This window comes from Anas acuta, chromosome 1 (assembly GCF_963932015.1).
Source record: "Anas acuta chromosome 1, bAnaAcu1.1, whole genome shotgun sequence".
NCBI lineage: Eukaryota > Metazoa > Chordata > Aves > Anseriformes > Anatidae > Anas > Anas acuta.
This window is the reverse complement of record NC_088979.1, coordinates 154,342,633-154,360,509: the sequence shown is the minus strand read 5'-3', so window position 1 is coordinate 154,360,509 and position 17,877 is coordinate 154,342,633. Positions and strand designations below refer to the sequence as shown.

General features: G+C 34.8%; 1 protein-coding gene across 4 annotated transcripts in view; it reads right to left on the bottom strand.

Annotated features, from left to right (window-relative positions):
- The window catches only part of LRRIQ1 (leucine rich repeats and IQ motif containing 1), a 113,001-nt gene that overhangs the window by 75,676 nt on the left and 19,448 nt on the right, over positions 1-17,877 (bottom strand). For all 4 annotated transcript variants that reach the window (XM_068667540.1, XM_068667554.1, XM_068667565.1 and 1 more), the window contains 3 exons: positions 14,089-14,162; positions 13,688-13,781; positions 6,681-6,857 (listed from right to left, as the gene is read on the bottom strand). In XM_068667540.1, the coding sequence (XP_068523641.1) occupies positions 6,681-6,857; positions 13,688-13,781; positions 14,089-14,162 (345 nt within the window). The remainder of the gene's footprint in view (positions 1-6,680; positions 6,858-13,687; positions 13,782-14,088; positions 14,163-17,877) is intronic.

Sequence of the window (17,877 nt, the reverse complement as noted above, 5' to 3'; positions counted from 1 at the left end):
GTGGGAAATAACTGTGGTCACCAGGGATCATATGTTTTTTGTTTGTTTGTTTGATTTTTCCACAAGCAGCTTTTGGGAGGTTACTAAATAACTGTAACTGTATTTGGGATTCTCCTGCAAAATTAAACTCCAAAGGGCAGACAACAACAACTATAAACAAATAAAAGAAAAAGTAAAAAGGGGAGGGGAGAAGAGGGAAGACAAAACACTGTTCAGGAGGGTTGTGGCAGGATCATCCTATCAAAGCACTGCAGATTTCTCAGTGTCTCAACTGCATTCTTGATACCAGAGACTGGGTCCTGAAGACCACTTACTCAAACCACAGAAAAGAAGCAGCTATCATGGAAAATATGCAGGAATGATTTACTTTTTTACTCAGGAAAAAATAAAGAAAAAACAACAAAAGAAAAGACAACCACATACTAGGGAGGAGAAAAAAACAAAGAAAGAAATATGTAAGTATTAAGACTTTTGATACCATAATATTTCCGTTATAGTTACTGTAAATTTGCCTTTGAGACCTTTTTGGCTTTATAGATCAAGGGGTCTCGTCACACTAACTCTTCTAGAATTGGTTCTTAGTTAAAATACAAACAACATTTTAAGTGTAAGTTGGCATCTAGACAAAACAAGAACTGTGATCACCCTGACAGAAGCACCAGTGTCCCTACTCTCAGGATGCTTACTAAGTCATGTAATGTTGAATACAGCAGACTAACTGCAGCAAGTTTTACAACTTCCAGCTTTGATGAGCACATTGCCTTGTGTTAAGTGGCCAGTCACCCAGAGTCTTGATCAGATCTTAACCAGTGAAAGCATATTATATCCCATGTAAATTTTAGAACAGCCACGAAGCTTCTGCACTGCTTCTGCACTGGGAGAAGGGAATACTAGAACAGAAGAAGATGGGTCTTCATCATAAGATTCACAAGATTTGATCTTCATCACAAGATCACAAGATTTGACTGTACTCATACAGCAGCCTTGCTCATACTTCAGGACCAAGATACTACTTTCACAAAAAAATGCTACAAACAGAAAGCTACCTGTAGCCTTCTAACGAAAAAGACATCTCTCAACTTGAGTTAAGGTTTTCCAGAGACTTCAAGGAAAGATAAAAGCACTAGAATCAGATTGTAATCCACATGGAAGTTTAAGCTTTGAAAGCTTGCCTACAGAACTGTTAGAAGACCATATTTTACATATAATTTCATCCTGCAATGACCACTATGTTATTCAAAGATCATCATTTTGTCAGAATGAGACAGTAAAAATGATACGGAAAAGTCAGTAGAACAAACCTTTTGGAGGCAAAAAAGTCAGTTGACAAAAAAGCCAGTTCTACCGAGCACTGGCAGTTATCTCCTGGTCACTGCTGTCCTGGTGAGGCCACACCTGGTATTTTGTTCAGTTCTGGGTTCTCCAGTACAAGAGGGACATAGAACTACTGGAGCAAGTGCAGAGGAGGGCTACTAAGATGATTAAAACTGAAGCACCTGTAATAAAAGGACAGACTGAGAGAACTGGGCCTGTGTAGCCTGGAAAAGAGAAGACTGAGGAGAGACTTCATCAATGTGTATAAATATCTGAGGGGAGGGTGTAGAGAGGATCGAGCCAGTCTTTTCAGTTGTGCTCAGCAACAGGACAAGAGATTCCAGCTGAATACGAGAGAGCACTTCCTTACTGTGAGGGTGACAGAGCACTGGCACAGGATGCCAAAAGAGTTTGTGGAGTCTTCATCTCTAGACATACTCAAAACCCACCTGAATGCCATCCTGTGCAATGTGTTCTAGGTGTCCTGCCCAGCAGGGGATTGGACTAGATGATCTTCAGAGGTCCCTTCCAACCTCAGCCATTCTGCGATTCTGTGATTATTCTACCCCTAACTGTGTGCTAGTTAAAATTATGCTTAATGTCACTTTGCAGCTCTATTGTGATTTTCATTAGTCAGTTAGTTAACTTTTGTTAAAATACAAATTGTCATTCAATCATGTTTGTAAGTCCTTTACAAACACATGGAAAAAGACCATTGTTTACATATTCTCTCCTGCAAACCTGCTTATGAAATTCCTGTCATTTTCACTATATTTTACATACAAGTATTTATAAAGTTCCAGTAGCCAGACACCTGATTAATGAAAACAAATTACTGTAGCCAAGGTATTGTGTTAGTTTTTTAAATGATTACTCATTACAAGACAAGCATGCTAAGAACAGTGAACTTGCATGCAGAAACAGCACAAACAATTGAACTGAGCAGCAGTGGTGTATGAAACATGGATTAGGGAAGCAAGCAGTGATTACTTTTGGCAGCTTACATACTTGAGGTCGCACCTACAGGGGCTCATAACTTAGCAAGATGTGAAACAGACAGAAGTTTGCTCTATTTTTGGCCTGTTCTTTAGGAACTTCACATTAATTCAGTCTGTTTGGAGAAAGTATTGCCGTATGTACATATAATAGCTGTGCTTTTAAGGCTTATATACAGACTTATTGTTTAGTTGCTTTCACAAACTGCAGTTTTCAATGGTTATTAAATCATCCAGAAAAGGTATTTTTAATCAAAATGAAACACAGAGGTCTTTAACACACACACAAAAAATCATTTTGACACTAAATTTGATGCAATATGCTTTAACTATCTCAAAGTTATAAATTCAGAAGTTTTTGTGGACGAATTATTGAAACCTAAAAAAAACACAAAAAAACAAACAACACACCAAAACAACAAATTTAAAAAAATAACAAAACAAAAAAAAATATAAACAAAAAAATAACAAAAAAGAAACATACACTCAGGAAAGAAAATACATTTATACCATCTCTTCTTCTTCCCACTGTTGCTCTTCTCAAACATCTGCAAACTCCTTCTACCAAAACTTACACAGAATCATAGACAAATTCTCACTGCAAGAAACCCAGTAGGTCTCTGGTCCAATCTCCTGCTTCAGAGCAATGTTAGCTCTGAGATCAGACCAGGTTGCTCAGGGCTTTTTCCAGTCATGTCTTGAAAATCTCCATGAGTGGAGACTGCACAACCTTTCTGAGCAAACTGTTGCAATGCCTATCCTAATGGTGAAAAGGTTTTCCTAATGGTGAAAAGGTTTTTCCTTATGCCCAGTTGTATGGGGTCTGGTTGGAATGGAGTTCATTCTCTTTATAGCAGCCTGTATGGTGCTGTGGCTACAACTGTTTTGATAGTACACCTGTAAATAGTGTGCTATCAAAACCATTGCTGAAAAATGTTTGTACACCATCACGGCCTTCTCTGTTTCTCACTCTGTCACCCTTAGTGGATGAGCTGGAAGTAGCCAGGCCAGCTGACCTGAAATGACCAAAATGAGACTTCTTCCTATATGATGTCTTGCTAAGCAATAAAAGTGGGGTGTAGTCTATCCAAGGCAGCCATTGTTTGGAGAATGGCTAGGAATTGGCCTTTTGGTGGGAGGTGCTGAATGATTGTTTTTCCATCAATTGGGTGTTGTTTTTGTTTTCTTCTCCGCCCTGGGCCCCTTTATTTCACTTATTAAACTGTTTTTATCTCAGTCCATGGGATTTTCTCACTTCTTTGATTCTCTCCCCTATCTTTCTGCAGGGAGTGGGAAAGAGCAAACAAGCAGTTACTGTGTTCTTAGTTACTGGCTAGGATCAACCCACCATACCAGTCTGAACTTCCGTTTTATCAGCTCAGGTCCATCCTCCTGCTATGCACCACTGCAAAGAGCTTGGATCTGTCTTCTCAGGCACTTGCTCAAAACTCCTGACCATCTCAGGGGCAATGCACTGAAATTGTTCCAGTTCATTCATCACAGAATCACAGAATTTCTAGGTTGGAAGAGACCTCAAGATCATCGAGTCCAACCTCTGACCTAACGCTAACAGTCCCCACTAAACCATATCTCTAAGCTCTACATCTAAACGTCTTTTAAAGACCTCCAGGGATGGTGACTCCACCACCTCCCTGGGCAGCCTGTTCCAGTGCCTAACAACCCTTTCAGTAAAGAAGTTCTTCCTAACATCTAACCTAAAACTCCCCTGGCGCAACTTTAGCCCATTCCCCCTCGTTCTGTCACCAGGCATGTGGGAGAACAGACCAACCCCCACCTCGCTACAGCCTCCTTTAAGGTATCTGTAAAGAGCAATAAGGTCGCCCCTGAGCCTCCTCTTCTCCAGGCTGAACAAGCCCAGCTCCTTCAGCCGCTCCTCGTAGGACTTGTTCTCCAGGCCCTGCACCAGCTTCGTCGCCCTTCTCTGGACCCGCTCGAGCGCCTCGATGTCCTTCCTGTAGCATGGGGCCCAAAACTGAACACAGTACTCGAGGTGCGGCCTCACCAGAGCCGAGTACAGGGGGACGATCACCTCCCTAGCCCTGCTGGCCACACTGTTTCTTATGCAAGCCAGGTTGCTGTTGGCCTTCTTGGCCACCTGAGCACACGGCTGGCTCATATTCAGCCGACTGCCCACCATCACTCCCAGGTCCTTCTCTGCCTGGCAGCTCTCCAACCACTCATCTCCCAGCCTGTAGCTCTGCTTGGTTTTATGCTTTGATGACACCAGATACTGGAGGCTATTTTAGATGCAAGGGCTAAATACAGGGGGATAATCACTTCCCACAATCTACTGTCCATGTTCCTCCAGATACAGCCCAGGATGTTGTTAAACTTCTTTGGTATCAGGGCAGACTGCTGTCTCACAATCACTTTCTTATCCATCCAGACCCAAAGGTCCTTTTCAGCAGTGATGCTCCCCAGCCAGCCAGTCCCAACCTGTACTGCAAAAAGAGGTCACTCCTTCAAAATTAAAAACAAACAAACAAACAAACACAACTTTGCACTTGTCCTTGTTGAATTCACAGACTCCTGTTGGTGTCTCTCTCCAATTTGTCTAGGTCCTTCTGAATGGTAGCCCTGCACTCAGATATATAAATCATTTCCCCCAAATTTGATGTCACCTGCAAGCATGGTAAGGGCACACTCCATCTCCATGTCATTGATAAAGATGTTAGAGGGACAAGTCTCAGTGTCCAGAAGGTAGCATCAACTACTAATAATGGATGGTCTGAGCCTGACAATCCAACAAATTTTTACCTGCCTAGCTGTACATTCTTACAGACCCTAGTTACATAAACAATTCAATTTTGTGGATATTACTTTTCTCTCCCACTTTTTATTATCTTATAGAAGTGCACGTAGAAGTATGATATTCTACTACAGCTCTATGATGGTCATATCATAATTAGAGATTACCATTTTTTCTGCAAAGGTTTTCAATGAAACAGGTCCTAAATTCTGGATGTAAGAAAAATTTCTCTACCATAAAGGAAAAGACAGACTTTTTTTTTTTTGCCTGTCCTGTTTTCCTTTTAAGAAAGAACATTATTTCAAATGGTAAATTTTCAAATAGATTAGAAGTGTCAGCTTTCCATCTGCAAACCAGAAACCAAAAATTACAGAAGTAGATAAAAAGTGTTCTTGAGGGTTTAATGGAGAAATGTATGAGTTCCAGGAACCACCTAAATACTACAACTGTTGAAAAAAACTCCATGATATAACTTCTCCCAAAACTAATTTCAATATAATACTTAAAACAAACATCTTTTCAAATAAATCTCAGTTCTGCGAGCAATGAAGATTCTATTGGAACATCAAATAATAAATGAAAGTAATAACCTTTAATACCTTTAGGTATTAACAAGACCCCATAAACATAGAGGCTAATATGTAAACAAAAAATAGCTAGATTCTGAAACAATGTGGGTATTTCTTCTGACCCAACAAAGTACACAAGCAGAAATTCAGACTAAAGTATCATAAAATATTACGTGCTTCACCTGTTCTGGGATAACGTTCAATACCTGGCAGGATCAAGAAAACTATCTTTTCAAACACCAGCAGACAAATCGGATATTAAAAGGACTACGGGGATATTGTAAAACCTGCTAGGAAATGAAAAGGAATTAAGAAAGAAGAAAATGGGCAATATTCCCAAGTGCAAAAATATGAGAGGTTTGGTATATATAGGTACTGCAAAGTGATAAAAAATACGAGTTATAAATTAAAAATTACCACTTGTAGTATCTAAGTTCTGGACAACTAATCATAATAATGAAGCAGCATTTATGACAAAATCAAAGACCTATAAACAGAGCCATATAATCCACGTCTTTAAGAGGAGAGAGGACACCTTTTGCAGCTTTCCAGTCATTTAGAATGTGAATAATATAGATAGATATGGAAAAAAAAAAGGCAGGAAAAAAAATAGAGCACTGTTTGCCAAACTAGGTTTGATTAAGCTGAAACTGGAAATTAAGCTGAAACTTAATTAATTGGAAATTAATGATATGATTATACCACTTTGGGGATTTAAGCTATTATCTCGACATGCCACTGTACCATGTTGTATGTATGAATTCATCCAACTACTACTACCTCAAGAATTTTTGGATTTGAACCACCTGTTTTCCCAAACTTAAAACAACAGAAGTCAAGGCCCACAGATATTTTAATATCTGTCTGAAGTATTCCTTGCACTGAAGTCAATGATTCTGATCTCTTTCTTAACATAATAATGTTTCCAGGCAAAAAGCTAAGTAAAATTCATAAGAAAAACATAAAGAACTACACTAAGGGTATATTAGAACATATTTCTGAAAGCAATTTATATTCATCTAAAATACCTACCCAAGTTCAACAGCCTTGTTTTTCAGTATAAGATTTTCTTCAATTTGAACTTGACAAAGTTCCAGAAAAGTTCTTGATTCTGATCTTTTGATTCTTTCAGTTGTGGGTAAAGTATGATAGTTTAAGTCTTCACCATCAACAAATTGTAAACTAGGAAGTTCCTTGCATAGGTAAGGCCTTAGAAAAGAAAAAGTCATCATTAGTTTTACGAAAAAATCCCAGTGCTGTAACTCCAACTTTACTATAACAAGACATAATATTATGATAGTTCTCACAGTATTTGCATATATTTGTTCTTACTTCATGTGTTAGTATACTAATGAAAACTTTTTTTCTTAATAAACCACAGAACTGGTATGAAAACGTCACTTTCGTAGCAACATTTCGTAATACATTGTTGGTATACAGACCACTGCTGAAATACCAGACAAAGGGAGGTCAGATTCTCAGTTCACTACGTCTAGTAGTTCACCTACTTGAACAGGAAAATCTGACCTGCAATGCATTTAATTAGTAGGCAACACAGCAAACTAAGTCTTAGGATCATACAGAACAGGTTTTGGTGACGCATTTAAAGGCCTAGATTTAAAAACTGCATAGAATACAAAACATTGCCAATCTTCATACCATCGCTACCTGCATATACCGCATAAAGTAATACGATATTCAGCTTGACAGATGGGAAGAAAAATCTACTTTTGAATTATTGAATTTGAGTCTGTGCAAGGGATGACAATAGAGATAACCTTCCTTTTTATGACAAGGACGTTCAAGGCCACTTATGTAAGAATAAATATGCATGAAAAACATAACTACTGTTTTAAAAAAGTGTTATCAATGAGCTCTCTTTTAAGTTACTGCAAAACATAATCTAAAACTGTAACCTTGTTTCACATATTTCTTATAGCAGTCCAAGTTTCTTTAAAGTTTTAAGACTGTGAAAGTATTTAAATCAATATATCAATACTCAGTATTTTCATTATGTTTGTAACACACATGAAAGAACACTTATTATAGGCTATAGGTCCACTTGGTATTAAGAAAAAAAAAAAAGTTTTCAAAATTTGAGAACTCCCTGACTATTCTCTGTGATGGTAAAGGACTAATACTTAGCTCATATATTATATAGTAAGTTTAAAATTAGTGAAAGTTTTTATTACTCAATTTGAATATTCCAAAATGTGGTTCAACAGAACAGAAAGTTAGTTTTTTGCAAGCAGAACACTTTCCTTTTCTGTTGCCCATTAATGTAAGAACAACACTGCCTGTAATGCATTTCAAATGAAATGATGGGTTTAGATGGATTCCATTAATTCCTCCCTCAACACACACGGAGGAATTACCAAAGCTAATGTTTAATAGTGATACATTAAAAAAGTGCCATATCAAAGTTGATGGATGCTGGAAGCATTGTGTCTTAGAGCTATGGGATCACAACGCTAGTTTTTCCAGCTGGGTTTCTCCTGGTGAAGGGCTGAGTCAATATTTCATTTAGTGAAAACTTCCTGGTGAATATTCTGTCACTTACGAGGCTCTATTAATCATTACAGCATTGAAACACATTCCCTTAGGAGTGCTCAGACTGATCCAAGAGTTTAATTTTTTAAAAGCAATTTCTTACTACTTCACTTTTGTTGGTGTTATCGCTGGCTGGACATGAAAGCACAAAACCGATTGGGAAATTTTACAACCAATTCCTTTGTTGGTATCAATGGGTTATGTAAAGTTCACTGGAATTTTGCCTTCATATTGCCTGAAGTTACGGTCAATGCTGTATTCAGTAAACCCGTATCTTATCGTATCCCATACTTCAAATCCTTTAGACAAATGAATCTCTTGTCTAATCATAAAAGTTGTATTGGGTCAAGCAAGCTAAAGTGTCCATACATGTAGTTAAATAGGAATTCAGAAAGCTTTTCCCCTTAAGGTTACAAGTGAAGTACCAGTTAGTTGTATAAAATAGGAGGAATTAAAACAGTGCAAATGGGAATTTAAGATATTGTCACAGACACTGAACTTTATTCATAAAATTATGTGCATGAACAATGGGAATCCAAATAAGTCTGTTCACTGAAAGGAAAAAAGAGAAAACAGAGGAATTTATTTGTACAGCTATCAAACATGTACCCTTAAAAACTGCTGTTCTGCTCAGGTAATCTAAAGTACCAAATTAAACACATTCTTGTGTAACACTGCAATGTAAGACCTCACATTTAACTGACTTGAAATTAAAGAAGGACCAATTTTGATTCTAAAAAAAATTGTTGCAGAAATGAACAGTAAAGTAATTGTTTGTAAAAGTGATCCTTATATACTCCTATACACAATGACATGGAACCATGAATGTGGTATTTATCACATATACCTTAAAACTACTAGGGACACATTTCCATAGTTTGAACAGAAATTGTTCAGATCTGAGAATTTAAGAAAAGGATCTGATCACATATTGGTAAATAATAATAATTTTATAGAGTACAAACTTTGATAGCATTTTTGATAGAAATGGGCTGAAATATATTTTGAATGCTTAAAAAAAGCATAGTTTTAATCAAAATCTCAGTCACCTGTTTTAATTACATCTGAAATAAAAGGTTATGTTCTATTTCATATCTTTAAACATTTTACTATGTTAGTACTTTCCTATACTATTACTTGATTTCCTTATCTGAAACAATTGGTAATAATTTAAATTCTTATTGATTAAAAACTTTGTACATTTAATGGAACCACTGTAACAGTTCACTATCAGACAGACATTCTACCATTTCAATATATGAATTCTGGATTATCACCTAAAAATCTGAAATTGCATTTGCAACTTTTCTTACTGCTCTCCAATATCTGTGGACTAGGAAACATTAATTCTAGAGAAGATAGATAAACTTTACATTCAAACAAAACAGGTACTGTACTTTTGCTAAACAGTTCTTCTAGAAAACTAAGTATTCATAGACTGGTCTACATATATGGTTTCAAACAATATGATTACCAAGAATCCAGAAGACTTTAAAAAAACGAAAACAAAACACAAAATAAAAAAAAACCACAACCATAGCATACTAACAACCTATCCATGTGTAATTTTCTTAGTAAGGATTCCAAATGCAATCCTATCACAACTACTCATTGTGGGATTGTAATGACCATATCACATTACACATGTTAAGTTTTCTTTCTACCCCAACCAGTTCTTACATAAACACATATAATAAGTCTCTAAGACCAGTCCTTCAATTACAATTATGTATTATAGATCACTAGAAGGCAAAGAACAGCATTATCTTTACATCTGCATCTCTTTCAATAACATAAAAGCAATTAACTTTTGGTGTAAATATAAGGAATTCTCAGAACAGGAAAAGAGATCACAATGACTACTGAAAAAAAATCAACCATTCATCCCAATTTTTTATTCCAAAAACTCTTCCTTTAAAGTTGCTAAGTCAAGGATTCCTTTATACAGATTATTCCTAATTAAAGACATCATCCTTTGTTCACGTGTAGGTTCACATGTGCAGTGTGAACCTACCACATCAGCAAGTCTGTTAAGCAGAGGATTTATGAAACGGTGAAAGGGAGTAAATAAGAAAATTATTTTTCAAAACATTGTTTACATATTAGGAAGAGAAACACTCTAAGAAGCTATGTGATGGACAGTCAGGAACTGGTGTTTCTGAGAAGGGCAAGTAAGTAGTGTAAGTATAAGTAATCAGAAATAGAATAGTAAAGATTTAAAATGGTGCAGATGTAAGAGAAGGTGAAGAAGGATGAATGGATGGTCACATCTGCGCAAATGTTTTAATGAAATATAAAAATTGATAATAAAGGTGAGACAAAAGCTCATTCAGAAAGTTAAAGTCACCAAAGGCAACTTGTCAATAAATATGACAAGTAGAATTCATGCTGAAAACAACAATATTCTGGGTAAGTCAATGGACAAAGAAGTTACAAATTAGCACCACAAAGAAGGCATTTATTTATATAATTTCTACATTTGTCTAAAGAAATTGTCATATGAAAAAATACTTTAGGATAGCAGTGAAAAAGCACAGAGTTTTGGAACAAACCACTTCATACTGAAGCTCTAAATGCTTGGCCAAATTTCAAGTTTTGTTTTTTTTTTTTTTTTTAAACAAAACTACAAACTAGAATTCTCAAGAAAAAAAAAGATCACAGAATTCAATTCCATTTTTTCTTTTCATATAATTTTCTTCCAGTTTGTGGTAGTGTTTGTCCATACCTCATTTCTTTTGTATATACTTTCACTGTTCATTTTCACTTATTTTTAAGTGCCAAATTTTACTGGTTACAAAGCTTCCAAAAATAGATTTGCTTGGCATGGATAATCATAGAATCATAGAATGGTTCTAAAGATTCTAAAGACCTTAAAGATTGTTTAATTCAAATTTCCCTGCCATAGGTAGGGACACCTCCCACTAGACCAAGTTGCTCAAAGCCCCCATTGAAACTGGCCTTGAACACTTCCAGGGATGGAGCATCCACGCCATCTCTGGGCAACCTGTTCCAGTGTCTCACCATCTTCATGTTAAAGAATTTCTTCCTAATATCTAATCGAAATCTACCATTTTTCAGTTTAAAACCACTAATCCTACTCCTGTCACTATACTCCCTGACAAATAGCTCCTCTCCTGCTTTCTTGTAGGCTCCCCTAAGGCACTGGAAAACTGCTATAAGGTCACCCCAAAGCCTTCTCTTCTCCAGGATGAACCTATATCTGACCAAAACCAAGAATCTAAAGACACAGGGACCTATTTCATCAGAGTAAAAAATTCAGTTGTTCATTCGCTGGACACTTCGAAGATTATTTTTTTCCAAGTTATTTCTTGTCATTATGGGAATGACATTATGGGAATGGGAAGGAATGAAACTATATCTCCATGTGTTAATATTAATCTATACTCTTAAATCTGTAAAAATGGTGACTGCAAAAGTAGTTTTCTGTTTTGTTTTGTTTTTATAAATCTAACCTGTTTTCTTGCATTACAAATCTTTGAATATAAAAGGACTGTATCATGAAACTTGTTCATGATAGAAGTTTCTTGTGCTTTTACACTTGATTGCCATGAGGACTCATTTTTAATTTAAATGATTGTGTGTTTTGCATTTAAGCTCTGAAAAAGGAATTAGGGAAAGGAGGAAGAATTGTGGTGAAATAGTTTTGAAAAACATTAGACCTGGAGCAGCTCAAATTTCAACCAAATCCTTGCACACAATGGAATGGAGTAAATTTGACCCTGCATACAGTAAAGAAAAAAGGATATCCTTTATATACATCAAAGTAAATGGAAATGTTCATCTATTGCTTACATAGAGTTTATTTTTAAATAATAATTAAAATATTATTAGGCTGGTACATACTTTGTAAAAGAAATGTATATTTATATATAATGTAGTGACTTATTCCCTCAAATTAATACCAAACAAATGTAGCTATCCCAACAACCTGGACCATTTTGTGATTCTTCTCCAGTTTCTCCCAGACAGTGAACAAATACCTACCTTTTCTCATTTAAATTTCATTTCTTTGTTACCCATCATGAAGTAAAATCAAAGTAATGACTGTGGCTGACATTTGATGCCTGATGCAAGAAAAAAAGGAAAAACAAACAAACAAAAAACACCACCACCACCAAACAACAAACCCTCTAATGCTAAGAGATGGACACTTTCAGTGAACAGAACAAGCTGTGGTCAATTTACATCTTATCTTACATTGTGACCAAATAGGCTATAGACTTTCTAATTTCTCTACTGGTTCTAGAATACGGCAGGCAACTGCTCAGACAGCAGAACAGATTTCTCTCCCTTTTGATCATGCTGCAAAAAATCCAGTGGATGATGGTGGAGCTTATCATGAAACTATGCACTTTAGATCAACAAATCTCTACAGGCTGAGTATCAAACTGAATGATTTTTCTTCCTTTAGCTGCAGAAAGCACTATTTTTATCCACCTCTTTTGCTCTCTCAGAGCACTCACTGTATGCAACTGGATAATCTTAATTGTACTCAGACTGCTCTTTAAGCATTTGTATGCTAAGAAGGGAAGAGAGGGATCAAGAAAAGGCAAAGGGAGCCCTTTAAACAATACATGACATTAAATATGGTGCAGGTATTTTCTTGTCCTAAAACGCATTTGAAAACATGAGAAAGAAAGCAAGTAGATGATGGCAAACAGTTTGAAGGGAATAACAACAGTTTGCAACTGAAGATACAGTCTTAACTCCTTTACTACTGGCACTGTTCATTTCTACTACAGAAATGCGACCCAACATTATTAGCCCCACAGTCGGGTGGCGTATTTTTCCACAGTTCTGGAAGAATCTCTGGTCACTATTCACATAGAAAATAACTAAAGATTGAAATTAATTCCTAGAATGGTTCATAATCAATTATTAGAATGGTTCATACTTAAAATAATGTATATTTCTCCAAGATGGCATGCAATACTGGGTCTCTAGCCATTCTTATGGCCACATATTTACATATGATTCTTTTATTAAGGAGACAGAAGAAAAGATGGAAATTTACAACTGATATTTTTTCCCTCATTCACAGAAGTACAGCTCAAATAAAAATCTCTGAGGATAAAATTGCCCTAATATTTTTTCACATGAAAAAAAATATTTTCATGTGAAAATATGAAAAAAAATATTTTCATGTGAAAAAATACTAGGGCAATTTTATCCTCAGAGATTCACATGAAAAAATATCAATCCTTTCAATTAAAATTGTATTTACATTTAAAAAAATGTTAGTGCACCTATATAACTACCTACATTGTGCATTGTCACTATTGTCAGAGGCCTGGAAAAATTACACTAGAACTATTTTCATAGTGCATATAACTGAAGAGCGATCTGAACATTTATTTAGTGAACTATAAATTTAGGTTATTTTGACAAAACAAAACAAAAAAATATTTTCTAACCGGCTTTTTATTTATTTATTTATTTTTATTCAGCAAATCACTTTATTTTCTTACTTGCAATTCCTTTCTTGGAGAAGAGGATTTCCACTGAGCAACAACTCCCTTAGATTATTGCAGCCACTTAACCATGCAATGACACTTTTAAGGTCTGTATTGTAATAGAAAACAAAATTAAATATCAATTTGAATGTAGAACCATATTATTTTACTTAAAATCACAAATAGTACCAAAACCATGTAGAATTATAAGCAATTCTATTACATGTACACTACAGTTATTATCAATATGTATAACATCCATATTTGAAAAATATTTATGTTTTCTGTATGTCTCATAAATAATATTTGAATTTTATAAATATATTTGGAACAATCCAAATTCAAATGAATTTATAATTTATTTAAGAACTTCTAGTTTGGATGGGCATTTGATTTATGTTTTCTATACAACTCACCTGACAAGCAGTTATTTTTGATGTCCAGCTTTTCCAAAGATACAAACGAATTTAAAGGCACAAGCTCAGTTAGACTAAGAACAAAACAGAAAAGTTTATTTTTAATTAAAGAAAAGCAGCAGCTCATAAACAGGCACCAGAATCTTTTACAGTTATATCAACTTATTTATTTACATGAGAAAATACTCATTTAGCTATCCAAGGTGCTAGTATTAATTACTGAAATTCCTCCTTTATCTTCAAAGCATTTCTTAGTCTTCTCAGGAGGTCACTTTTTGTTTGTATGTGTTACTGGTTTTGTTCAATTGGTAAATATTTCATTCTATTTCTCTTAAATTTAGTTCTGAGGATCCAAAGTATTGTAAAATTTACAAGTTCAATTGGCTTTTCTTTAGTCAACTTGACTAGAATAAAACAGAAGGCCCTGATTTTGGAGACAAAAATAAAATCTGCTTTTCCCCTTTCCTTTTTCTTCATTTATCATACTTCTTGTCAGTTTGTTTCTCTTCTCCACTCAGCACTCTCCACTGCCTAGACCCTAAAACCAACATAATTGTTGCCAAAGTTGTATTTCTTAACCATTCAAAGCTGCACTGTCCTGTAAAAGATTTTTAGCACTTCCTCTGTCTGAGTACAGAAGTAAGACAGTGTCACAGAAGTGTCAGTTATACAGACAGCTACAAAATTGCACTTCTTGCCTATCAGAGTTTTTCTTGTGGAATAAAGCAGCAAAGCAGGGCTAAAGCCACTATAAAATTCCTATTTGTAGTATTGAAGAATAGATGAGAGAAAACAGATGACATTCATCTGTACAAATGATACGGACTGTGAGATGTGTATTACCATAACTATTAAAATCTTTATTATCCATTATTATTAAAATTTTGTTTAGTTACAAACTTGCATTGGTATAACTACCAGTAAATGTTAAGCTATTCAGTCAGCTGTTTCCAAATATTACCTTTCAGATTTAAAAGTTACTTTTATGTTAAATATAAATGGAGGAGGAAAAAAAATAAAATCAAGATGTTGAAATTGTGTTAAACTAAAACTAGAATGTTTATGTATAGACATACAATAAACAAACTATATCTGTTGAAAAACTTAAGTAATTTATTTCAATTCTGTAAGGACAAGGCCTAAGCATAACAGGAGAATGGCATCACACATGGCAATGCATGTGTTCACTTTGTAACTTAATTTTCATAGAAAGCAGTATTTTCTGAGGGTAATATTTATTACCTTTGAAAGCTATAGAACAGGGTTCAAATGGTCGCAAATATAACCATTAAAAATCCCAAACTTACTCACTTCACAAATTTACAATTGACCAGAGCCAAAAATACTATTCTGTTGTTGAAATCTGTTCTCCAGCACAGGCTGGAAAACATTACAACTGAAAGACAAAGTTGGATTTAATTCTGGTTAACAAATTCTGGACCAAGTCTGGTCCAGATTCGGTTATGGATTCTTTATTCTTGATGGAAATTGTTTGTTTTCCCTACTATATGCCAAAAAACAAAAAACATTCTAATAGTAAATTCAGAGAAATGGATATAAAGTCAATTGAGTATGTGCCAGTATACTTTCATTTCCCTCTCACTCCATATTTTAAAGTTGTCCTTGTTCTAATGCTATTTAGTTCAATTACCTCCCTGTCAGTTTTCCAAAGTATCAAATAAATGTGAAGAAGCATTAACTCTAAAAACCATTAAGCATCAAATACTCTTGTACACACTGCAAAAAGTATCAGCATTTTAGGTTCTTAAGACGAGTCAATAGCACATAAATATTTTTAATATTTGTAACAAATATCATTATAGATAACAGTGGCAAACACTGACTAAAAGACTAAAATCCATAATACATATTAAAGATTCACATATTCAGGAATATCAGGGAAATAAATGACATAACAAGTATGAGGGACTTGCACACTAAAAAGCCTTTCTTTCTACAAGTCATAATGGATTTTTTATTTTATTTTTAAAGTGAGTTGGTTCAGGGGATTTTTGTCTGTATACACTGTGGTGAATTAGAAATTCTATTTGACTACTGGACTATCCTTGCCTGCCGTTGGCATTATGAGAGTTAAAACATTTCCCCGTCATTCTATAGCTTTCCTTTTACTGACATTCTTTGTTAATTTTTTTCCTAAGAAAATTCAAACCAGAAAGACAAAGGACATTACTGAAAACTTAATACTACTTGACCTTGTCACATTAGCCCAGGGCATAAGAGAGATATAAATTACAAAGAAGACACAAAAGTAAAAGATATTTGCAAAAAAGAAAGCTATAGCTTCCTCTTTCTGCTCCCATTTAAGACTGTAGCAGGACAGGACACAGATAGCCACAGAAACTATATGTCAGAAAACAAGATTTAAGAGCCTAGAATAGTTGTAAGTATACACCAGAGAAAATAAAGATTGCTTTTTTAAAAAAAATTTTTTAAACACAAACTCTTCAGGATGGTCCAAATCTTGCTGTGCATCAGTTTTTCCCCAGAAAGTTATCACTGATGTTAATGAGCAATAAGGAGGGAAAGATAATTAAAACAAACTTATGTTAATCTAGATCTTTAAGTAATGTTTATTCCTCTTTCATACTTTAAAATGTTATTATTTTTCAACTTGCAATACAAATTATTTACAAATATTGCAAATATGTTGCAATATTTGCCATATTTGTAACATATTTGATGTTGAATCAAACATAATACAGGAAATCTACAAGTCACTTGTTTCCTGAATACTCTGTTAGGCAGTATACTTCATCAGTATTGTCCATGGTGCTACACTCTTAGAAATAAACACATGACCAGTGAAGAATTACTGAAAATGATAAACAAATCTAGACCAATAAGGGATGTATGTGGATGATGACAGTATAAATACAGTATACATACAATATAAATACAGGACAGTTTGTTCATGATTGACTGAATTCAACATCCAGTGACACTTATATGTATTGTGACAGCTCTGGAAAATCTGTCAAATTTTGAAAACAGAATGGCTTACTGTCACTGTAAGAAATTAAGTTAAAAACACACATACCATGTATATTGAAGTGGTGAGAACAACATGTATCAAGAATTCAAAATTCAGCTGCTTTTAAGCATTTCTATAATAAGCCTATTAAAAATGGCATGTATTTAGTTGCAAAAATGTGAGCAACAAGTTCACAAAGAATTTGATCCTGGTCAAACCAGTTTTCCCAGAAAAGGAATTTTTGCAGCTGCCTGCATTTTTTTTTTTTAATATTAACTTCTTATCTTCCACACTTAGGTTAGAAAACAAAACAATAATAATAAACCTTTGGAATATTATAACAGAAACTAAGAGGGATACATTTGTCCATTCTCAAGTTGCACAAAAACTGTAAGGACTACTTGAACAGTAGATTGATTTGGTGTCTCACTGTAAAAGTTTTATATGAAGAAATTAATGAGTAAGCTACATAATTGTAAATACATGTAAATATAAATCTCACATGAATTCTTACTGCATATTAAATATGTAAAAATGTTAGTTCCAGTGGAAATATTTTTCTCTCCTACGCCAAAACCTTTATCTACCATATCAAAAATAATCCTATTTATACTAACTTATTGTTTGTGTTCTCCAGCTGCTCCAAAAGAGAGCACAGATCTTCATAGTCCCAATTCTGCAGTAATCAAGTCAAGAGGGTATTCACCTTGTACATTGACCTGCTATAAGCTTCATACATGAAAACCACAGCAAAACACTTAATAAAAGCAGGGGTGGTAATATGGCTGCCATTTTTA